Source organism: Hemitrygon akajei, unplaced genomic scaffold (assembly GCF_048418815.1).
Source record: "Hemitrygon akajei unplaced genomic scaffold, sHemAka1.3 Scf000058, whole genome shotgun sequence".
Taxonomy (NCBI): Eukaryota; Metazoa; Chordata; class Chondrichthyes; order Myliobatiformes; family Dasyatidae; genus Hemitrygon; species Hemitrygon akajei.
Genome location: NW_027331944.1, coordinates 5,393,612 through 5,415,845, shown reverse-complemented (window position 1 = coordinate 5,415,845; position 22,234 = coordinate 5,393,612). Strand labels below are relative to the sequence as shown.

At 43.9% G+C, this 22,234-nt stretch overlaps 1 protein-coding gene across 1 annotated transcript; it reads left to right on the top strand.

Annotated features, from left to right (window-relative positions):
• Positions 1-5,502: 5,502 nt before the first annotated feature.
• LOC140721626 (NACHT, LRR and PYD domains-containing protein 12-like) lies at positions 5,503-21,577 on the top strand. Its single transcript, XM_073036438.1, has 4 exons — positions 5,503-5,578; positions 5,685-5,750; positions 19,836-20,926; positions 21,521-21,577. Exons 1-4 carry the CDS (start codon positions 5,503-5,505, stop codon positions 21,575-21,577), a joined length of 1,290 nt encoding a protein of 429 aa, XP_072892539.1.
• Positions 21,578-22,234: the final 657 nt, after the last annotated feature.

Sequence of the window (22,234 nt, the reverse complement as noted above, 5' to 3'; positions counted from 1 at the left end):
ATCTCTGACTCGTCTCTCGCAGATCTGGTTTCAGTCTTTAAGGTGGGGAGCACTGGGAACTGCAGGTTTAGCATCTCCTTTTCTTGTATCACCTGCTGTATTTATCAGTGTGAAGTAAGAGCAGTGGCTGCATATCTGGACTTCCAAAAGGTATTCGGTCTGAAACTAATTTCAAATCTTGGCTGAACCATCGGGTAGCTTCACGTCATCTCATTAATCCAGGATGAGCATTAAACTGTCAATTGGGCCAACCGGCTTCACTGCGGTACCTGAGGGAGGGAAACCAGCTAACCACAGCTTGTCTTGGTTCCGTGAGTTCCCAATCAATGTGTGGCTGACTTGTCATAGTCACAGCAAAGCACAGTACAGAAACAGGCCTTTTGGCCCATCTATTCCATGCCACACTACAGAATCTACTTATTCCCATTGACCTGCACCGGGCCATGGCGCTCTGTACGCTCATCACGCATGCATCTAGCCAGAATTCTCTTAACCACTTGCACTGCTTGCCCTAGCTAGTTTCGCACTCTCACCACCCTCTGAGTAAACCGGTTTCACCTTCGTACCCTTTGAACTTTTCACCTTTCACCCTTTGGTGATAACCTCTTGTTGTAGTACCTCTTTACCTCAGTACAAAATGCCTGCTTGCATTTATCCTATCTATATCCCAATGTAATTGTGTACACTTCTATCAAATCTCCGCTCAGTCTTTCATGTTCCAATGAATAAAGTCCTAATCAGTTACCTCTTTTCTTATAACTTAGGTCTTCCAGTCCAGGTAACATCCTTGTAATGTTTTTTTTCTGTACTCTTTCAAACTTATTTCCATCTGTCCTGCAGGTCGGTGTGCAGAACTGCACATAATATCCAAATTAGGCCTCTCCAACGTATTATACAACATCATATCGTACACGATATTTTAATTTACCAAGGTTAATGCGCTAAGAATCTTTCTTTCAGAACCCATCAACATTTTCCGCCACTCTCAATGACTTATGGACTTGTATTCCCAGATCACTTTGTTCTACCGGTCTCTCTGTGTAAGATCTACCCTGATTGGTCCATCCGAAGTGCAACATCTTGCACCTGTCTGCATTAAATTGCATCGGCTCCTTTTAAGTCCATTCTCCAGTTGGTCCAGATCTCACTGCAAGCTCGTGTAGTCTTCCTCTTTGTCCACTGCTCCTTCCCAATGTTGGAGTCAACAGCAAATTTGCTGATGCTGTTAACCGTAATTTCATCCAGATCATTGATATAGATGACAAACAACAACAGGCACAGCAGCGATCCCCGTGACACTGCACGAGATACAGGCGCCAAACAGAAATGCAACAGTCTATACTGTTACTCCGGATTCTTTCCAAAAAGTTAGTGTCTAATCCAGTTTACTACTTTATCTTGAATGCTAAGCAACTGAATCTTCTAGACCGACCTCCTATACGGGACCTTGTCAAATACCGTGCTGAAGTCCATGTAGACAATATCCACAACCTTGCCTTCATCAACTTTCCTGGTAACTTCCTCGAAAATCTCTGAGATTGATTAGATGTGAAAGATCACGCACAAAGCTGATATCTTAAGACCACAAACATCAATAGTTTGATCTAAAAGGGCAGAAGAAAGCACAAAACATAAAATAAATCTGGTGATCTAGCTGATATCTCATGATCCCAAAAAATCAACAGGTTGTCCTGAAAGGGAAGAAGATCAATAGGATTTCCTGAAAGGGAAGGGGCAAACAAAAAAAAAAATCTGCTAACTTGCTGAATATCTGACTAATGAGAGACAGGGACACACCATTTCAGATCACTCTCCTTGAAGCTCACAAACAGTGTTTGTCTTGTCCTAGATCTGACCTATTCAGCCATGAGTGGTATTAGAAAATTAAGTGTGTTACACCCGTGAGTAACTCTGTTCTCTTTGGGATTCATTGGCGCTGTCTGTAATGAATCACACAGGCATTATCCAAAGGCAAGAGGTAATCTGTAAATATGTTGCGCATCTATAAATTCATCATCTGGAGACGTCTGCTTTACTGGTTAAATTTCTTTCACAACTGTAACTCCTCAGACCTGGTAGCAGTGAAACTGAGGGATTATTTTACAGTGCAGTGGACCATCAGGGAATGATGCTGATTTATTCCATAACTGGTGTCCATTATTCGTGTTATGGAAAAGCTTTCCAATTCCCTACTGGTAACTGTTCCAGGAGATCAATCATTCAGATCCAGGACATAGAACGTAGAACATAGAATAATACAGCACAGTACAGGCCTTTCAGCCCACAATGTTGTGCGGACCCTTAAACGCTGCCTGACCCTTAAACGCTGCCTCTCTTATTTCTCAGAGCAATTTCCTAAGCCCATCTATATTCAGTTACCTTAATTCCATCATAGGTGTATGTTGCTTGAAGACTATTCAATGTTTAATTCATAATTCCTCAGTTAATCAGGAAACCCATGCCTGCATTCAGGAAGTCATTACCATTTTACGGTATGAGTGCCAGGCAGTAACCATCTCCATTATAAGATAGCCGCACTGACATTTCTTAATCTTCTTTTGTCTTTACACATCATAAGACCATAAGGCATCAGAGCACAATTGGCCATTAGGCCCATCGATTCTGCTCCGCCATTACATCATGGGTGATTTACTATCCCCCTCAAACCCATTCTCCTGCCTTCGCCCAGTGAACTTTGCTGACCAGACTAGTCAAGAAGATACCAACCTCTGTTTTAAATATACCCAATGACCTGGTATCCGCAGCTGTCAGTGCCAATGAATTCTACAGATTCACTACTCCTCGGCTAAATAATCTCCTCATTTCTGTTCCAAATGGACGTCCCTCTAATCTGAGGCTGTTCCGTCTGGCTCTAGACTCCTCCACTTAGAAACATCATCTCCACGTCCTCTCAATGCCTTTCGATATTCCACAGGTTACAATTAGATTCCCCCTCATCCTTCCACACTCCGGCCAGTACACGTGCATCCAGGATCCATTCCTATCAAAATTTGGGTTAATATCACAGGTTCTGTTCGTTTAGATTCCTCTCCGGATTTTTCACCACGCCATCACATATTTTCTCTGAACAGGGGATCAAAATATGCGAGTGCGGTCTGGCCAGTGCTTGTTCTTATATTCTGATCCTCTCGAAATGAATGCTAGCATTGTATTTGCCTTTCCGAACACCGACTCAAACTGCACGGAATCCTGCACCAGGTCTCCAGAGACTCTTTACAACTCCGATTTCTGAATTTTCTCCCAGATTCAAAAATAGTCTACGTCTTCATTATTTCTGCTAAAGTATATGGCCACGTACCTCACTATACTACATTCCAATTGCCACTGATGTGTCCATTTTTTCATCGGTCTATGTGGGACACCTGGTCAAAGGTCCTCGGGAAGTCCAAGTAAACAACTTGCACTGACTCTCTGTTGTCGACCCAGCATGCTGTTCTCTCAAAAAATTCCAACAGTTCTGTCAGGCAAGATTCCCTTCATGGATGTTGGTCTTTTTCCTATCATGTGCATCCAAATACCCCGAAACCTTATCCTCAATTATCGACTGCTGACATCTTCCCAAACGCTGATCACACTAAATGGCCTATAGTTTAAAATGATTAGTCCTCCGGAACCATTCCAAAATCCAGTGATACTTGAGTGATTGTTACTAATGTCTCCACAATCTCTTCAGCCTCCTCCTTCAGAAGTAATCTGGTGAGTTGATCTGGACTCATCTATCTTCAGAACTTTCAGCTTACCAAGCGCCTTCTCCGCAATAATTGCAAATACACTCACTTCTGCCACCGGACATTCTCAAATATCTGGCACGTTCTGGTGTTTTTACAGTGAGGACTGACGCAAAATGCCGACCAATATCTTCCGACATTTCCTTGTCCCCTGACAGTACCTCTCCACTGTCATTTTCTGGTGGTCCAATATCCACTCTCCTCTCTTTCAATCTTCATATATCAGACGGACGTTTTGGTAAGTTATTTTACATCATTCTCTAGCCTGCCTTCCTATTTCATATTTTCTCTATTTATGGTTTTTGAATTGCCTTCTGTTGATTTGTAGAAACATCCCAGTCCTCCAGCTTTCTACTATATTTTGTAATACTCTGTGCCCTCTCCTTTGCTTTTGTGCTGCTTTGACTACCTCGTCAGCCACGGATGATCATCCTCCCTTTAGAATAATTCTTCATCTTTGTGATCATTTGTCCTGCACCTTCTGAATTGCTCCGAGAAACTTCAGCCATTCCTGCTCTGCCATTGTCCCTGTTAGTGTTATTTTCGAATTTATTTTTGCCCAGCTCCTCTCTCATACCGAGGTAATTCCTTTATTCTACTGTAGCACTGATACCTCTAACTTTACCTTCTCCCTTTCAACCTGCTGGCTGAGTTCTGCTATTTTATGATCACTGCCTCTTAAGGGTTTATTTAGCTGAAGCTCCCTAATCAAATCTGGTGCAATACACAACACAGACTCCAGATCCGCCTTTCCTATAGTGGGCTCAACCATAGGCTTCTCTCAAAAGCCATCTCATAGGCATTCTATAAATTCCCTCATTTGGGATTCAGCACCGACCTGATTTTCCAAAGCTACCTGGATATTGAAACTCCCCGTGACAATTTTAGCATTGACCTTTTTCCATGCCTCTTCTCACCCCCGTTGTAATTTGTAGCCCACATCCTGCCTACTGTTAACACGCCTGTATATAATTTCCATCAGGGTCATTTTACCTACGCAGTTTTTTTAACATCCTCATCGTCTAATCCGACATCACTTCTTTCCCAGGACTTTTCATTTTTAATGACAGCAGTTTCGACCCAACACTTTCACCTACCTACGTATCCTTCCGATTCGATATTTATCGTTGGATTTAAGTACCCAACTATAAACTTTTGTCAGCCACGATTCAGTGAAGCCCGCCATCCATTTGTTTTTGCTCTCTCTCTCTCTCTCTCTCTCTCTCTCTCTCTCTCTCTCTCTCTCTCTCTCTCTCTCTCTCTCTCTCTCTCTCTCTCTCTCTCTCTCTCTCCTCTCTCTCTCTCTCTCTCTCTCTCTCTCTCTCTCTCTCTCTCTCTCTCTCTCTCTCTCTCTCCCCCTCTTCTGTTCTTGTTGTCACATCTTGTTGATGTAATGCTGCACATTGACAGATCGAGGAAATTAATCACATTGTTCCTACTGCAGGGTGTCAGGAAATCCTTATTCTTACACACTATTGATTTAGAATTTCCTTCAGTTACTGTTTCTCTGTTAATGACTGAACCCAGAGAGGATGAGGTAGCAGCCCAGTGACTGCATCTGTTCTGAAGCTACCCGGGGCCATGAACAGATACTTTCCTGCACATTCTCCATGTCTGTCTGTCTGCTCCACAATAAGTCCATTGTTTCCTTTTATAGAAAGTCACTGAACTGACAGAGAAGGGAAACCGGACAGAGAGTTCCAGACTCTTCCTCAGTTTGGTGAATGACAAAGGCTCCCGGGCCCGGAGGCTGATGTGGGAATCCTTTCTGATGTGGAGGACTGAGTTACCGAAGTTGGACAGAATACTGAGGGAAATACAGGAACTCGGTATGTCAAAACCACACACTGAACACAAAGGCACATTGAGATAAACATTTTAGTTATTTTAATTATTTTAGCTCTGTTTCCATGGATTTTTTTTATATTGAAACAGGTCCTGATCCACAGGAATACATGAACATCGGCCAAGGTTTATCTGAATTACCCACTCAGCTGATCGGTGAGTGATGAAATGCACAGTTCAAACCACATCTCAAGTGTTAGTCTGTGACTTGGCAAAACCTGGGAATCAAAATTCGCCATTAATCATTCGCTGATCTCTGGATTCAAGTAACAATTCAACGAATCTCTCTTTGCAGCTTGAATATTCTATAATATATTTTTCTATTAATCCAGCTGTTGGTTCTGATGAAGCCTTCACTCCAGGTCCTAACGCTCTGGGAATCCCCGCACACCCCAGGCAGGCTCCTGATACACTGTATGACCCAGTCCAGGTGACTTTTCTATCTTCAGACCTTTTATCTTCCAAGCCCCTTTTCCTTTGTAATAGCTCTACACGCAATTCTGTTCGTTGATGTTCTTTACCTTTTGGAATTCTGCCAGTGACTTCCACAGAGTTTGTCTGACATTTCCTTTTCACCCGTTACTGCAACTACAACAGCAGTTTCTAGTGGTCCGATATTGACCCTCTCCCTTTTTTCACTCTTTATATATCTGGGAAAGAAAAAAAAATACTTTGGTATCCTTTCTTATATTATTGACCATTTCCTTGCATTTCCTGCACATTCATGTATAACTAGGAGCATCTATAACATAGTTGCCTCCGACAGGACCCTAGTCACTAGACTCTAGACACTAGAATACTACAGCACAGTACAGGCTCTTCGGCCCCGGATGTTGTGCCGACCCATGTATTCCTTTAAAAAGAGTACTAAACCCACACTACCCCGTGACCCTCTAGTTTTCTTTCATCCATGTGCCTGTCCAAGAGGTTCTTAAAAACCCTTAATGTTTTAGCCTCCACCACCATCCCTGGCAAGTTGTTCCAGGCACCCACAACCCTTTGTAAAAAATTTAACCCTGATGTCTCCCCTGAACTTCCCTCCCTTAACTTTGTACATATGCCCTCTAGTGTTTGCTATTGGTGCCCTGGGAAACAGGTTCTAGCAATCCACCCTATCTATGCCTCTCATAATTTTTTAGACCTCTATCAACTGCCCTCTCATCCTTCTACGCTCCAAAGAGAAAAGTCCCAGCTCTGCTAACCTTGCTTCACATGACTGGTTCTCCAAACCAGGCAACGTCCTGGTAAATCTCCTCTGCACCCTCTCCATAGCTTCCACATCCTTCCTATAATGAGGTGACCGGAATTGAACACAATAATCTAAGTGCGGTCTCACCAGAGATTTGTAGATTTGCAACTTGGCTTCTCTACTCTTGAACTCAATCCCCCTATTAATGAAGCCTTGCATCCCTTAGGAGTTCTTAACTATCCTATCAACCCATGCAGCGACGTTAAGGGATGTATGTATTTGAACCCAAAGGTCCCTCTGTTCATTCACACTCTTAAGTAACCAACGATTAAACTTGTACTCAGCATTCTGGTTTGTCCTTCCAAAATGCATCACATCACACTTATCCGGATTGAATCCCATCTGCCACTTTTCTGCCCAAATCTGCACCCTGTCTATATCCTCTTGTAACCTTCGACAACCTACAGCTCCATACACAACTCCTCTAATCTTCATGTCATCCACAAATTCACTCACCCATTCTTCCACCTCTACATCCAGGTCATTTATAAAAAATCACAAATAGCAGGGGTCCCAGGACAGATCCCTGCAGCACTCCACTAGTCAACGACCTCCAGGCAGAATACTTCCCTTCCACTACTACCCTCTGCTTTCTTCCTGTAAGCCAATTATTTATCCAAACAGCCAAAGTTCCACTTATCCCGTGCCTCATGATTTTCTGGATGAGTCTCTCGTGAGGGACCTTGTCAAATGCCTTGCAAAAATCCATGTAGACCACATCTACTACCGTACCTTCATCAATTGCTTTTTGTTACCTCTTCAAAAAACTCAATTAGCCTCGTGAGGCACGACCTTCCCTTCACAAAGCCATGTTGACCCAGACAGTAAATTCCAGGCACCCACAACTCTGTTAAAAAACTACCCACAATTGCTGTAAATTTACCCCACCTCACCTTAACCAAATGCCCTCTGGTATCAGACAACAGTCATATGTAAAATAAATAACAAACAAAATACAGGCTGTCGACCCAGACTCATATCTCTCAAACTTGTACACCTCAGTCAGATCTCTATTCTAACTCCAGAATAAACAAACCAGGTTTATCAAACCTCTACTTGTAGCACATGCCACCGAACCCAGGCAACATCCTGATGAACCTGTTCTGCACCCTCTCCAATCCTTCCAAGAGCTGGACAATCAGAAGTGAACACAATACTCCAGATGCTCCTTAAAACCATAAGACCTAGTAGCAGAATTAAGCCATTCGGCTCAGTGAATTTGCTCTTCAATTCCTCTCTACCCCATTATCCAAGTAAACGTTGACACTCTTCCTAATCAGGCACATATCGACCTGCATTTTAAATATATCCAATGAAGTGTCTTCCTCAGCCGTCTATGACATTAATTTCACAGATTCACCACCCGCCAGCCAAGACATTTCTCCCAGTTTGTGTCCCCGGCAGCCAGGACAATTCCCCACAGTTCTCAAGCATGTTAATATTCTGTATGAACCTCCCATGTGGGACTTTGTCAAACACTCTACCAATATACAAGTAGACAATATCCATGTGTAACTGCACCCATCACCTTTGTCACCTCCTGGAGGAACTCAATCAAGCTGGCAAGACACAAACCCGACCCAAAGCCTTGCTACTGAACCCCAAACCAGCTCATACATCCTCTCTGCCATACTCCCATGGGGCAGAACATATAAAAGGCTGAAGGTATGTACCACCAGCCTCAACGACAGCTTTATTCTGCATTTATAAGACTACTAAATGGTCACCTACTATGTTATTATTGGCTCTTAATAATAATAAGACAATTTTATATCTAAAATTATAGCATCGTACATCTCGTAACTAATAACAACTCAGGTAACAACTTAGATAACCACAATACACTCACAGGAAAGCAGACAGTATACCATTCGGGTTTGAACAACAGATAACAGATTATGTAATTCTATTTCAAACCCTGTGGAAAGCAGAAAACTTTCAGTGTTATATTGTCAATCAGAAAAATAACACATCTGATTCTGTTCCTTGTGTTTAAGAGAAGTTGTAAATATATATAAAATTCATACAATACTTGTGAAATTTCTACAACTGATGAAGCATTCGCGTAAAATAATCGTCCTATTAACAACCACAGAGGAACAACGACCACTATCAAAATAAATGGAGGGATTTTCCAGCGCGACTCACTAAGCCCACTATGGTTTTGTCTAGCTTTAAGCCCACTCATAATTTACTGAAACAGATAAAAATCAGGTATCTAACAGAAGAAAATACGAATTATACCTTGACACAGCTATACATTGATGATTTGAAATTATTTGCTCTTGCAGCAGGAAAGCTGAAACAAATAATTCAAATAATGGAACTAATTTCCAAATATATAAGCATGAACTTTAGACTAGGAAAGTACAGAACATGATTAAACATAAAGAAAGATGCAATAGAGCCGGTAGAATATCAAACAGAGCATCAGGATGCAATGTAACAGAATTTGAAACGTATATTTAGGATATCAATAAGCAAAGAAAATAGATAATAATGTGATAAAGGAAAACCTTCCAACAAAATTTACTTCAAGGCTGAAGAAAATCTGCATTTACAGCGAGGCTGAACAAACTTTGAATTTTCATCAAGGATCAGGAAAATCTGCCAAACAGAGCTGAACAGTAAAAATATAACGAAGGTAGTAAACACTCACTGTGCCCATATTGACGTATAATTTTGGTAAAATATCCTGGTCTGAAACAGATCTGGAAAATATGCAAAAAAATAAGAACTGAAATAGCAATTTCTGGAAAACCCCATGTGCACTGGAGCGCACTTGGATTGATATGAACGAGGACAGTATGAGGATGATGAATAACAGATCTAAAAAATGAGACAACAGCCAGATAAATAATTTCAGGATCAGGGTTAAAATCATGGGCACATGTCGTGAAGATTGTTTTTCTGCGCCAGCAGCACGATTACAGTAAAGTGTGTGCAGTGAGTCTGTATTTATGTATACAATTGTGGAAATAGAATTGTATCAGCGTGAATTAATCAGTCTGATGGCCTGGTGGAAGAAGCTGTCCCGGAGCCTGTTGGTCCTGGCTTTTACGCTGCGGTACCGTTTCCCGGATGGTAGCAGCTGGAACAGTTTGTGCTTGGTGTGACTTGGGTCCAGAATGATCCTTCGGGCACTTTTTACCCCCTATCTCTGAAATGCCCTTAGCAGTAGCAAGTTCACACCTACACATCCACTGGGCTGTCCGCACCACTCTCTGCAGAGTCCTGCGATTGAGAGAAGTACAGTTCCCATACCAGGCAGTGATGCAGCCAGTCAGGATGCACAAAATTGTGCCCCTATAGAAAATCGTTAGCATTTAGGGGCCCATCCCAAACGTCCTCAACCATCTCAACCATCTGTTTTTCTGTTTTTCTTTTTTTTTTTTGTTCAGACTAGAGAATATGCCAGGCAGGATGTCGGAATGCTCCTCTTGCAGGATGTGGGAAGTCAGGGAGACATCCAGGGTCCCTGACAACGATACCTGCAGGAAGTGCATCCAGCTGCAGCTCCTAACAGACCGCATTAGGGAACTGGAGCAGGAGCTGGATGACCTCCGGATCATTCGGGAGACTGAGCATTTTATAGATAGTAGCTTCCGGGAGGTAGTTACACCTAAGGAACAGGGCACAGGTAATTGGGTTACCGTCAGGCGAGTGAAGGGGAAAGGGCAGTTAATGCAGGGTTCTTCTGTGGCCATTCCCCTCCAAAATTGGTATACCAATTTGGATACTGTTGGGGGGGAGGCTTACCTGGGACAAGCTGCGGCGGTGGGGTGGGGGGATCTCTGGCACTGAGTCTGGTTCTGCAGTGCAGAACGGAGGGAGGAGGAAGAGGAGAGCGGTAGTGATAGGGGACACCATAGTCAGGGGTACAGACAGGAGATTCTATTGTCGTGACAGAGATTCCCGGATGGTTTGTTGCCTCCCGGGTGCCATGGTCAGGGATGTCTCTGATCGCCTGCACAGCATTCTCAGGTGGGAGGGTGATCAGCCAGATGTCGTGGTACACATCGGTACCAATGACATAGGTAGAAAGAGTCAGGATGTCCTGAAGAGTGAGTACAGAGAGCTTGAAAAACAGGACATAGAGGGTAGTAATCTCCGCATTGCTGCTTGTGCCACGTGCCAGTGAGGGTAAGAGTGCGATGCTCTGGCAGATGAACACGTGGCTGAGAAACTGGTATAGAGGGCAGTGTTTCAGATTTCTAGATCATCGGGACCTCTTCAGGGGCAGGTGGGACCTGTACAAGAGAGACGGGTTACACCTGAACTACAAGGGGACCAATATACTTGCAGGGAGGTTTGCTAGTTTTATAGGGGAGGGTTTAAACTAGGTGGGAACCAGAGTGCCAGAATAGATAGTGGAACGAGGGTAAAAATAAATGATGTTGGCAGTTCATGCAAAGTCACAAATAGCAAGGTTGTGTGTGGTTGTAATAATCTTCTGAGGTGTGTATATTTCAAAGCGTGGAGTATTGTGGGAAAGACAGACGAGCTGAGGGCCTGGATTGACACATGGAATTATGACATCATAGCCATTACTGAAACTTGGCTACAGGAGGGGCAGGACTGGCAGCTCAGTGTTCCAGGGTTCCGATGTTTCAGACGTGATAGAGACAGAGGGATGAAGGGTGGGTGGTGGCTTTGCTTGTCAGGGAAAATATTACAGCAGTGCTTCGGCAGGACAGATTAGATGGCTTGTCTACTGAGGCCATATGGGTGGAGCTGAGAAACAGGAAGGTATGACCACATTAATAGGGTTGTATGATGGACTACCCAATAGTCAGCGAGAATTGGAGGAGCAAATCTGCAAAGAGATAACAGACAACTGCAGGAGACAGAAATTTGTGATTGTAGAGGATTTTAATTTTCCACACATTGATTGGGACTCCCATACTGTTAAACGTCTAGATGGGTTAGAGTTTGTAAAATGTGTTCAGGAAAGTTTTCTAAATCAATATATAGATGTACCAACTAGGGAGGATGCAATATTAGATCTCCTATTAGGAAAGGAGTTAGGGCAGGTGACGGAAGCCTGTGTAGGGGAACACTTTCGTTCCAGTGATCATAACATCATTAGTTTCAACTTGATCATGGATAAAGATAGATCTGGTCCTCGGGTTGACGTTCTAAACCTGAAAAGGGCCAAGTTTGAAGAAATGAGAAGGGATCTAAAAATCGTAGATTGGGGCAGGTTGTTCTCTGGCAAGGATGTGATTGGTAAGTGGGAGACCTTCAAAGGAGAAATTTTGAGAGTGCAGAGTTTGTATGTTCCTGTCAGGGTTAAACGCAGAATGAATAAGAATAAGGAGCCTTGGCTATCGAGGGATATTGGAACTCTGATAAAGAAGAAGAGAGAGAGATGTATAACATGTATAGGCAACAGGGAGGAAATAAGATGCTTGAGGAGTATAAAAAGAGCAAGAAAATACTTAAGGAAGAAATCAGGAGTGCTAAAAGAAGACACGGGGTTGCCTTGGCAGTCAGGGTGAAGGATAATCCTAAGAGCTTCTACAGGTATGTTAAGAGCAAAAGGACAGTAAGGGATAAAATTGATCATCTTGAAGATCAGAGTGGTCGGCTATGTATGGAACCAGCTGAAATGGGAGAGATATTAAATGGTTTTTTTGCATCTGTATTTACTAAGGAAACTAGCATGGAGTCTATGGAAACAAGGCAAACAAGTAGGGAGGTCATGGAACTTATACAGATTAAAGAGGAGGAGGTGCTTGCTGTCTTGAGGCAAATCAGAGTAGATAAATCCCCAGGACCTGACAGGGTATTCCCTTGGACCTTGAAGGAGACTAATGTTGAAATTCCAGTGGCACTGGCAGAAATATTTAAAATGTCGATATCCATGCGTCAGGTGCCAAGAGATTGGAGGATAGCTCATGTAGTTCCGTTATTTAAAAAAGGCTCAAGAAGTAATCCGGGAAATTATAGGCCGGTAAGTTTGACATCGGTAGTAGGTAAATTATTGGAAGGAAAACTAAGAGATAGGATCTCCAGGTATTTGGATAGACAGTGACTTATTAGAAACAGTCAGCATGGCTTTGCACGTGGTAGGTCATGTTTAACCACTCTATTAGAGTTTATCGAGGAAGTTACCAGGAAAGTGGATGAAGGGAAGGCAGTGGATGTTGTATACATGGACTTCAGTAAGGCCTTTGGCAAGGTCCCGCATGGGAGGTTAGTTAGGAAGATTCAGTCGCTAGGTATACATGGAGAGGACGTAAATTGGATTAGACATTGGCTCAATGGAAGAAGCCAGAGAGTGGTAGTGGAGGATTGCTACTCTGAGTGGAGGCCTGTGACTAGTGATGTGCCACGGGGATCAGTGCTGGGTTCATTGTTATTTGTCATCTATCTCAATGACCTGGATGAGAATGTGGCAAATTGGATCAGCAAATTTGCTGATGATACAAAGATTGGAGGTGTAGTAGACAGTGAGGAAGGGTTTCAAAGCTTGCAGAGGGATTTGGACCAGTTGGAGGAATGGGCTGAAAAACGGCAGATAGAGTTTAATGCGGACACGTGTGAGGTATTGCACTTCGGAAGGTCAAACCAAGTTAGAACATACAAGGTAAATGGTAGGACACTGGGGACGGCAGTAGAACAGAGGAATCTGGGAGTATAGATACATAATTCCCTAAAAGTGGCGTCACAAGTAGATAGGGTCGTAAAGAGAGCTTTTGGTAAATTGGCCTTTATAAATCAAAGTACTGAGTATAAGAGTTGGAATGTAATGGTGAGGTTGTATAAGACATTGGTGAGACCGGATTTGGAGTATTGTATGCAGTTTTGGTCACCTAATTACAGGAAGGATATTAATAAGGTTGAAAAAATGCAGAGAAGGTTTACAAAGATGTTGCCGGGACTTGAGAAACTGAGTTACAGGGAAAGTTTGAATAGGTTAGGACTTTATTCCCTGGCGTGTTGGAGAATGAGAGGTGATTTGATAGAGGTGTATAAAATTAAGATGGGTATAGATAGAGGGAATACAAGCAGGCTTTTTCCACTGAGGCTCGGGGAGAAAAAAAAAACAGAGGTCATGGGTTAAGGGTGAAGGGGAAAAGTTTAAAGGGAACATTGGGGAAGGTGCTTCTTCACACAGAGAGTGGTGGGAGTGTGGAATCAGCTGCCAGATGAAGTGGTGAATGCGGGATCACTTTTGACATTTAAGAAAAACTTCAACAGGTATATGGATGAGAGGTGTATGGAGGGATATTGACCAGATGCAGGTCAGTGCGACTAGGCAGAAAAATGGTCCGGCACAGACAAGAAGGGCCAAAAGGCCTGTTTCTGTGCTGTAATGCTCTACGGTTCTATGGTTTTATCTGAGGTGAAAGAGGTGCTGTTGTCCCTTTTTTCACCACACAATTGATGTGTACAGACCACGTGAGGTCCTCAGTGATGTGAATGCCGAGGAACTTAAAGCTGTTCACTCTCTCAACCCCAGATCCATTGATGTCAATAGGGGTTAGCTTGTCTCCATTCCTCTTGTCTTTGCGACATTCCATCCAGCTCCTTTGTTTTTGCGACATTGAGGGAGAAGTTGTTTTCTTGTCACCACTGTGTCAGGGTGGTGACTTCTTCTGTGTAGGCTGCCTCGTTATTATTTGAGATTTGGCCAATAAATATAGTATCCTCAGCAACTTTAACTAGCAGATTGGAGCTGTGGGTGGCGACACAGTCATTTGCATACAGAGAGTAAAGGAGGGTGCTTAGGTCACAGCCCTGAGGGGCTCCTGTGTTGAGGGTCAGAGGGGCAGAGATGAGGGAGCCCACTCTTACCACTTGCTGGCGATCTGACAGGAAATCCAGGATCCAGCTGCACAAGGCAGGGTGAAGGCCGAGGTCTCTGAGCTTCTTGTCAAGCCTGGAGGGAATGATGGTATTGAATGCTGAACTGTAGTCTAATAACATCATTATCACATAAGCATCCCTCTTCTCCAGATGTTTAAGGAGGTGTGCAGAGCAGTGGCTATTGTGTCATCTGTTGATCGGTTGTGTCGGTAGGTGAATTGTAGGGGGTCCAGTGTGGGTGGTAACAAGCTGCAGATGCAGTCCTTGACCAGACTCTCAAAGCATTTGCTTATTATTAAGGTGAGTGCGACAGGACGCCAGACGTTCAGACATGTTGCCTTAGTTGCTTTAGGTACAGGAACAATGGTGGATGATTTGAAGCAGGAGGGAACTCTACACTAGGAGAGGGTGAGATTATAAATATCCGTAAATACACCTGCCAGTTGTGCCGCGCGCATCCTGAGTACCCGCCCTGGGACGCCGTCCGGTCCCGCAGGCTTGCGACTGTCCACTCGTTGAAAACACCTGCGAACTTCAGCCTCAGAGATGACCAATGTGCAGGTCGCTTTGTCGGCTCTCCTCGGGGTCTCAGTGTTGGCGATATCGAACCGAGCGTAAAGAGACTTAGATCCTCTGGGAGACAGGCAGCGATGTTGGCAGCACCACTGCACTTAGCTCTGAAGTCTGCATTGGGGTGCAGAGCTTGCCATAAGCTGTGTGTGTTGTTGGTGGAGAGCTGTGCCTGAATACGATCTCTGTATTGTCGTTTCGCTGCCTGGATGACTTTGCACAGATCGGAGCTGAATTTCTTGAGCTCCTGCTGATCACCGGCAATGTAAGCAGTCGGTCACACGGCAAGTGCTGTTCACACGGAACTGTTGATACAAATTTTGTGGTTTGATTTCTGAAGGAAATCATCTCCCCTCTGTGACAATAACACACAACTGGGGGATGTTGTTATTACACAGCTGTGATAATAACAGCTGGGAACTCCCTTGGCAGCCGGAAAGGTTTACACAGCAGCACCAGGTACTCCAGATCCGGGGAACAAAAGGGTTTGAGGGCATGGACATTCCGGGGTTCCACCAAGCATTAATGATCATGAAACATACCCTAAATCCTGTTCTCTTCCCAAATAGGTGTGTGTGTGTGTGTGTGTGTGTGTGTGTGTGTGTGTGTGTGTGTGTGTGTGTGTGTGTGTGTGTGTGTGTGTGTGTGTGTCTGTGAGGGGGGGTTGGTGGTACTGGATGACGACACGATTGTTGGTGACGGTAGGGGCCAATTCTGGATCTGTGGACTCGGGAGCAGTTGGGACAGAGGGACAGCTGGGATGCAGGCGCTTGGGTAGTTGGATCCTTCTTGCATCCCCTCTTCTTTTCAGCAGTCGCTCTTCTGGGTTCCTCAAAATTCCTGGCTTTTCCGTGGATCAGCGGCTGCCACTCGTTGACCATATTTACCTGAGAGAGCCTCTGCTTAATTTGGTCCTTTTACCTCCTGCGCGGGGCACCACGATCTCCCTCGCCCTGAGAGAGTTCTCCGTAGAGTACTGCTTTCGGTAACCTGGAGTTATCCATGCGAGACATGTGGCCTGTCAGACGGTGGATCTGGCTGAGCAGCGAAGTGGCTTCAGGGCCTGGAAGTTGAACATATATAGCTGTGCATGTCTGTGTGATTATATGAAATATTAAACTAAATAAGTAGTGCAGAAATAGAAATTTAAAAAGAGATTAGTGAGTCACTATCGATGGGTTCAATGTCCATTCAGAAACTGCATGGTAGAGGAGAAGTTGCTCCTGAATCGTTGAGTGTGCGCCTTACTCCGTTCCTCGTGAACCAGATGGTGATGCAGCCAGTTCCAATGCTCTGCAAGTTACATCTGTAGAAATATTCAAGTGATGTTGGAAACTCCTGATGAAATATAGCCACTGTTGTGCCTTCTTTGTAGCTGCATCGATATATTGGGTCCAGGTTAGATATTCGGAGATATTGACAGCCAGGAATTTGGAATTGCTCACTCTTTCCACATCAGATCCCTCTGTGAGGACTGGTGTGTCGTGTTCCCTCATCTCGCCTTTTCTGAAATCCACAATTAGCTCTATTGACATACTTTCATAACGCAAGCAAGATTCAGCACTCCATACACGCATATGCAAATCTGATAAGGGGTGCACATCACTGAACGTAAATGAAAGCATAACCCATAAAAGTGAAGAAACTATCATAATAGTAGAAAACGTTAACCAGTGGAAGAGTCTGACTCCCCACGGAGGACATCCACACGATCTGAGCCGATTAGATGTCGACAAGGAAGCGTCGAGCCCCTGTCTCAGAGTTGGAGACCTCTTCCCAGAAACAGAAGGGATCATTGTAGCAATACAGGACAAGGATGTTGACACATGTAGTTATCAATAATACAGAATGAACAACTCATAGGTCCAAGACGATATATCCTGAAAATTATTAGAGAAACTACAAACAATCCGACTTTACAAGATCCTGCAGTAGTTCAACTGAATCTCATTACTTGCACAAGCAGAATAAAATGGCGGACAACATTCACAAAAACATTGCTTAAACTACAACTGATGAAAAACACCATAATTTACTAAACGTACAAGCCTCTTCCACTTTTAGAGTTAGAGTCCTTCATATCATACTGCGTCCGATCATTATTTCAGATAGGATAATACATGATCTGCGTTCGGATGTAATTTTACAGGATAAACAAGCAAAAGCAACTTTTTAAATATATATAGCCATTCCAAACACACATAACTTACAGAAATGAATTAGTAAAAAAGAATACCTGAAATATGTTGAATTGAAAGGGAAAAATGAAAGACTATGGAACACGAACAGGGTATTATTTATCCCAATCGTAATATCAATAACTGGTATCATCCTAAAGGCTTTACAGAATAGTATTAATAAATTAGGCCCACACGGCGATACTTGTGTAAATCTTCGAAAACCCATAACACTATACACCACGAGAATAGTCTGAAATCTCCTATCAATTGAGACATGAGTGTGCTTGGCTATACCTGTACCTCAGGTTTTACCAGTTTAGGCTAAGATAATAATAATAATAATAATAATAATAATAATAATAATAATAATAATAATAATAATAATAATAATAATAATAATAATAATAATAATAATAATAATAATAATAATAATAATAATGATAGTAATAATGATTTATTTATAAAGCACCTTTCATCCAGACGATGCCGTTCAAACAGCATCACAACGGGATAAAGTGCAAACTAGAAAATAAAAGACAAAATGTGTCAGTCCTAATATACACCTCAGACTTCTGCACAGTACTGTAGTTTAAGGTGTTGAATTCTACAGTTTAGGAACATAGTCCCAAAAAAACTCAACGCTGACCTCCCGATGATCCTTTGGCCTTCTACCTCATCGTCTGCCTGCACTGCATTTTCTCGGCAACTGAAACACTGTTTCCCTGAACTATTCTGTTCCATTTTTCCTTGTACAACCTCATTGCACCGATGTGATGTAATGATCTATTTGGATCGCATTCAGAAAAGTTTTCCATTTTACAGTGGGGCATGTCACAAGATCTAGGCCTCATATGGAGCCAGTGAGTTTGGGAGTAAACCCAATGGGAAAAGCCTGGAGCTGGAGTCCCTGAGTCAGTGTTAAATGGTGTTCAACGCAGACTGGCATCTCCTGCGACACCTCTGGTGCCAAGCTGTGTCAGTCTCTGCCGTTCCTTTGTGTACATCAGATGCCTGGAAAGAGGGAGCTTGCTACATCGGCAGAAGCTTCCTCTCCATATCGGAGTGTCCCGGCTTGCAGGGGCAGGATATCCATGGTCTACTCTGACAGACGGAGGCCTCATTAGACAGAGCCCCACACCCCCACAGCAAGACTGATGAGTAGCAGTTGCCAAGACTTCACCACCCTCTCCCACAGACACGATGTACATCACTGAGACAGATGTTTGTGGCTTCTTCCATTAACACAGATTCCATCTTTCCACCAATCCTCCATCACTGCCATTGAAAACTACCCATTTTCATTCCTGTCGTTCCGATGGGTTATCGATCCGCAACTTCACTGTGATTCTCCCCCAGACGCTGCCCGACTTGAGTATTTCCCGCGTATTCTGCTCCTGTTTTGATGCAAGAGCAGTGGACACCTGTGACTCCCCAGTGTGCAGATTGGCCAAAATGCACAGTGTCCTGCTCTCCATAGTTCCACACCAGATCAACATTAACATCCTCTGTTAATGAGGCAAACAATGCTTTAAATATAGTGAAATGTTGTTGTAACGGGAGTGCAGTCAGGACTGCAATAGGATATTCAAGATTCAAAAACTTTATTGTTGTTCCAACCGTACATCAGCTCTGCAGGGTAGAATGAGACAGCGTTTCCCAGGAACAGTGCAATCATAACATAACAAACGCAACACTAAATAATAAACACAACAATAAATAATAAAACACAACAGCCACATGTCGCTTTAAATCAAGTTATAAGTGTCCGGTGCAAGTTAAAAGTGTCCAAAGCAGAGTCAGATAGAGCAGCTATTTAGCAGTCTGACTGCCTGTGGGAGGAAGCTGTTCAGTAGCCTTGTGGTTTTAGTTTTGATGCTCCTGTAACGTTTACCTGATGGCAGAAGAACAAACAGTTCATGGAGAGGGTGTGAGGGGTTTTTAATGATGTACCGTGTCTTCTGGAGGCATCGACATTGAAAGAGGTCTTGGACAGAAGGTAGGGAGACCCCAATAACCTTCTCTGCTCCCCTAACCACCCCCTGCAAGGCTTTTTTGTCGGCAGCACTGCAGCTGGAGTACCAGGTTGTGATGCAAAAGGTCAGCACACTCTCAACCACGCCTCTGTAGAATGTAGTTAAGATGTTAGTGGGGAGTGATGCTTGTTTAAGCTTCCTCAGAAAGTGCAATCGGGGGATGTTCACCTTCACAAATAACTAGAACCAGAACATGAGGATTGGACATTTTCAGGGACATCCATTGCTGTCAATTCCGTGTCTGTGAACAGAATTTTACTTTCTGACCTAATATCCATGGAAGCATTCAATTTATTCATGTAATCACAAACACTGAATGCTGAAATACCGTTATAAAGTTCTTTGTCAGATGAGCCATTTAACATTTTGATTATTTTCTCTGTTCCCATGGAAGATGTTCAACAGAAGCACAAGGAGACTCTGCGGGCACAAACTGAAACCCTGAGAGTGAACACGATCCTGATGAGGGAGAAGGTGAAGGTTTTCCAGCTGGCTGATCGATACGCTGAGCTCACGGTCATTTCTACTGTTCGAGATCGGACACTGGTGGAACATGAGCTGCTGGCAAGAGGCAGAGACCATGAGGATTATAGAGAGAAACAACTCCGCAGACAGCTGGAAAAAATCCGTACTGATCAGTTATTCCAGAGCAGCATTTCCCGGAGTAAATCCAAATCTGGGAGTTCAGCAGCAGTGGCCGGAGTCCCGGGGATCGGGAAAACAACGATGGTACAAAAGATTGTTTATGACTGGGCCATGGGGAAAATATACCAACAATTCCAGTTTGTCTTCAGTTTCAATTTCCGAGATTTAAACACCATTAATTGTAGAATAAACCTGAGGGAACTGATTCTGGATCAGTATCCTTACTTTGGGAATATCCTGAGAGAAGTCTGGAAGAACCCAGAGGGATTACTGTTTATATTCGATGGTTTAGATGAATTCAAACACAAAATCAATTTTGCGGACAGTCGGAGAGATACAGAACCCAAGCACCAGTGCCCAGATCCCGAGTGGTGGTGTGAAGTGTCTGACATTGTGTACAGTTTAATCCAGGGCAAGCTGCTCCCAGGGTGTTCAGTGCTGGTGACCACCCGTCCCACTGTGTTACATTTATTGGAAAAGGCGGATATCAGTGTCTGGGCTGAAATCCTGGGATTTGTTGATGAGGAACGGAAGGAATATTTCATCAGACATTTTGAAGATCAGACGGTGGCCGAAGCTGTTTTCAATTATGTGAAGGAGAATGAGATCCTGTACACCATGAGCTACAACCCCTCCTACTGCTGGATCCTCGCTCTGGCACTGGGCCCCTTCTTCACACAAAGAGTCAGGGACCCACAGCGAGTTCCCAAGACCATCACCCAACTGTACTCCTACTATATTTACAACATCCTGAAAAACCACGGCCGTGAGATTGGGAAGCCCCGTGATGTGTTACTCAGGGTTGGTCAGATGGCCTTCAGAGGAGTGATGGAGAAGAAGGTTGTGTTTACAGATGGAGATTTGGTCAACTACAGTCTGCAGCCTTCCCAGTTCCTGTCCGGGTTCCTGATGGAGCTTTTGGAGAGAGAGGATTCTGCCCAGAGCGTAGTGTACACATTCCCACACCTCACCATCCAAGAGTTTGTAGCTGCAGTCGCACAATTCCTGAATCCACATCCCGGGGATATCCTGAAATTCCTCACTGATGCCCACAACAAGACAGATGGGCGATTTGAGGTATTTCTCCATTTTGTTGCTGGTCTCTCCAACCCAATGACAGCTCGGGGCCTGGTGGAGTTTCTGGGTCCATTTCCTCATGAAACAATATGCCGGGTGATTGACTGGGTGAAGGAGGAGGTTAAACGCCAGAACGGAAACACAGAGAGTGAAGCTGGTAAAAGGAGACTTCTGAACACATTGCACTACCTGTTTGAGTCTCAGAATCGCTGGCTGACTCAGGCCGCACTGGGATTTGAGGAAACACTTTCATTCAGTGGAATGACACTGACCCCGATTGACTGCGCCGTCCTGTCTCATGTCATCGGACTCTGTTATGCAATAAAACGTCTCGACCTGGAGGACTGCCACATTCAGTGTGAAGGAATACAGAGGCTGGGACCCGGGTTGCACAAGTGCCAGGAGTTGAGGTAACTTGATTTATCTCTCATTCGGAACTGTGAAACTGTTCTATTGTGTCATTACAATGTAAAGGGATTTGGGTTAAACTGTGATAAATCAGATTGTGAAGAATTGTAACAAATGCCCAGGGGATCGGTCAGTAATTCCCCAAGGACGGGAGGGTTCTGTGGTTCCTTGTGAAGGGATGTTGGAGACTTCATCAGATCAGTGAACAACGGCCATTGGTTTAATGGCAGTAAATCACAGGAATGGCCGTGTTTCCTGCTGCCTGTGACACGTCCATTGACAATGTTACTGACACCCAGACCGACACTGACTGCAGGAGGTGGGTCAGAGATTCACACCCCCTTCTCGGTGAGGGACAAGAGACCGTCAGTAGACTGTCCCAGTGAGAAGGAAAGAAATAACATTGTGAGATTGTGTTCCCCTGCCCTTGATAGTGCGTGATTTTGCTCACTACCAGATACACGGAGAGCGAGGCCGCATCTCCTCTGGATCTCTGTTCAGACCCAACACACACGTACAAAAATTTTCTGCATCCTCTCGTCTTGTACGATTATCGTTTACCCTTGGAATCCACCTGTGGGAATTTTTATCCCAATCCCCCTTCGATTATTAGAGATCTTGTCGCCATCCCCATTCCTCCTGTAGGCTCTCTATTACCCTTTC